Consider the following 1,040-nt stretch of genomic DNA (forward strand, 5'->3'; position numbering starts at 1 on the left):
ATCGGGAGGCCACTATGGCACGGGGCAAGCACTATGGGCAGTCTATCTGAAGTGTACCTGGCGTATAAGACGACCTCCCACTTGGAGGCATATTTTTCAGGGCCAAAAAATCGTCTTATACGCCGGCAAATACGGTAACAAAAGCCTGCACAGGTTCAGTAATAACTCACTGAACTGTCCCCTAATTCATAATACAGGTAATGTCGGCTTATAAAAAGCCAAGATTCAGAAGTTGCTTGGGAATAAGGAATACATATTCTTATAAGAGAAATGAGGCAGTCACAGCTCTAGGCCAGTCCAAAAACACCTATTTTTTCCTGTAATATACTTAAAACATGTTAAGAGTACATTTTTTTTTTTAGCTAACCACTATTATTACAGTTTTTTTTAATGGGGAATAAATCTTCTTTTAATTTGGTTAGTCAGGAACATATCTTCCTTTTCCCCCAACCCTGTAAGTGGGAAAAGGAGCTACACTTACTGCCTGCTGCACAAATGGAACCCTCAAATACCTCCTAGTCCCGGCAAGGTTCACAATTTAACATCTTCTTGTGCTTAACCTCCCCCCATCCTCTCCCCATCCTTCCAATCTGGAGGGGGAGGTGTTACAGAGAGCAGGCAGAAAAAAGAGAAAAGAATGAAGTTCCTCAGGGTAGTGGCTATTCCTGGGGAAATGAGGCACGCATACCACAGTACCACAGCACTAAGTTTTATTAGGGATTTCATTAAGGTTAAATCTCTAGGAATGAGGGAGTCAGTCAGGGGGCACAAAGCCCATGAAGCCTCCTCAGATTTCATAGTGAACCACAGGCTCAGGCTCTTTGGTGGGATCGCCGCCTCGTTCCAGGTACAGATTATTATAAGGATACTGCTTTGGCCCCTAAGGAAAAAACACAGGTCAGCAAGAACAACATACATACATCTAGCCAATAGCTGGTTACATCCCACTCTGAGTTAACAGCCGTGCACAGTAAATGGGTACGTAGTAGCCTCTGGTCAGACCCAGCTGGGCTAGAACAGCAGGAAAAGCACTCCTCTTC

At 44.2% G+C, this 1,040-nt stretch overlaps 1 protein-coding gene across 1 annotated transcript in view; it reads right to left on the reverse strand.

The window, feature by feature from the left end:
- Nucleotides 1-688: 688 nt before the first annotated feature.
- The window catches only part of NDUFB8 (NADH:ubiquinone oxidoreductase subunit B8), a 4,912-nt gene continuing 4,560 nt past the window's right edge, over nt 689-1,040 (reverse strand). Inside the window, exon 5 of the mRNA XM_019636235.1 lies at nt 689-880. Coding sequence (XP_019491780.1) covers nt 788-880 — 93 coding nt within the window. The 3' untranslated portion in view covers nt 689-787. The remainder of the gene's footprint in view (nt 881-1,040) is intronic.

The sequence above is a fragment of the Hipposideros armiger genome, unplaced genomic scaffold (genome assembly GCF_001890085.2).
Source record: "Hipposideros armiger isolate ML-2016 unplaced genomic scaffold, ASM189008v1 scaffold_28, whole genome shotgun sequence".
In the NCBI taxonomy this organism is placed as follows: Eukaryota; Metazoa; Chordata; class Mammalia; order Chiroptera; family Hipposideridae; genus Hipposideros; species Hipposideros armiger.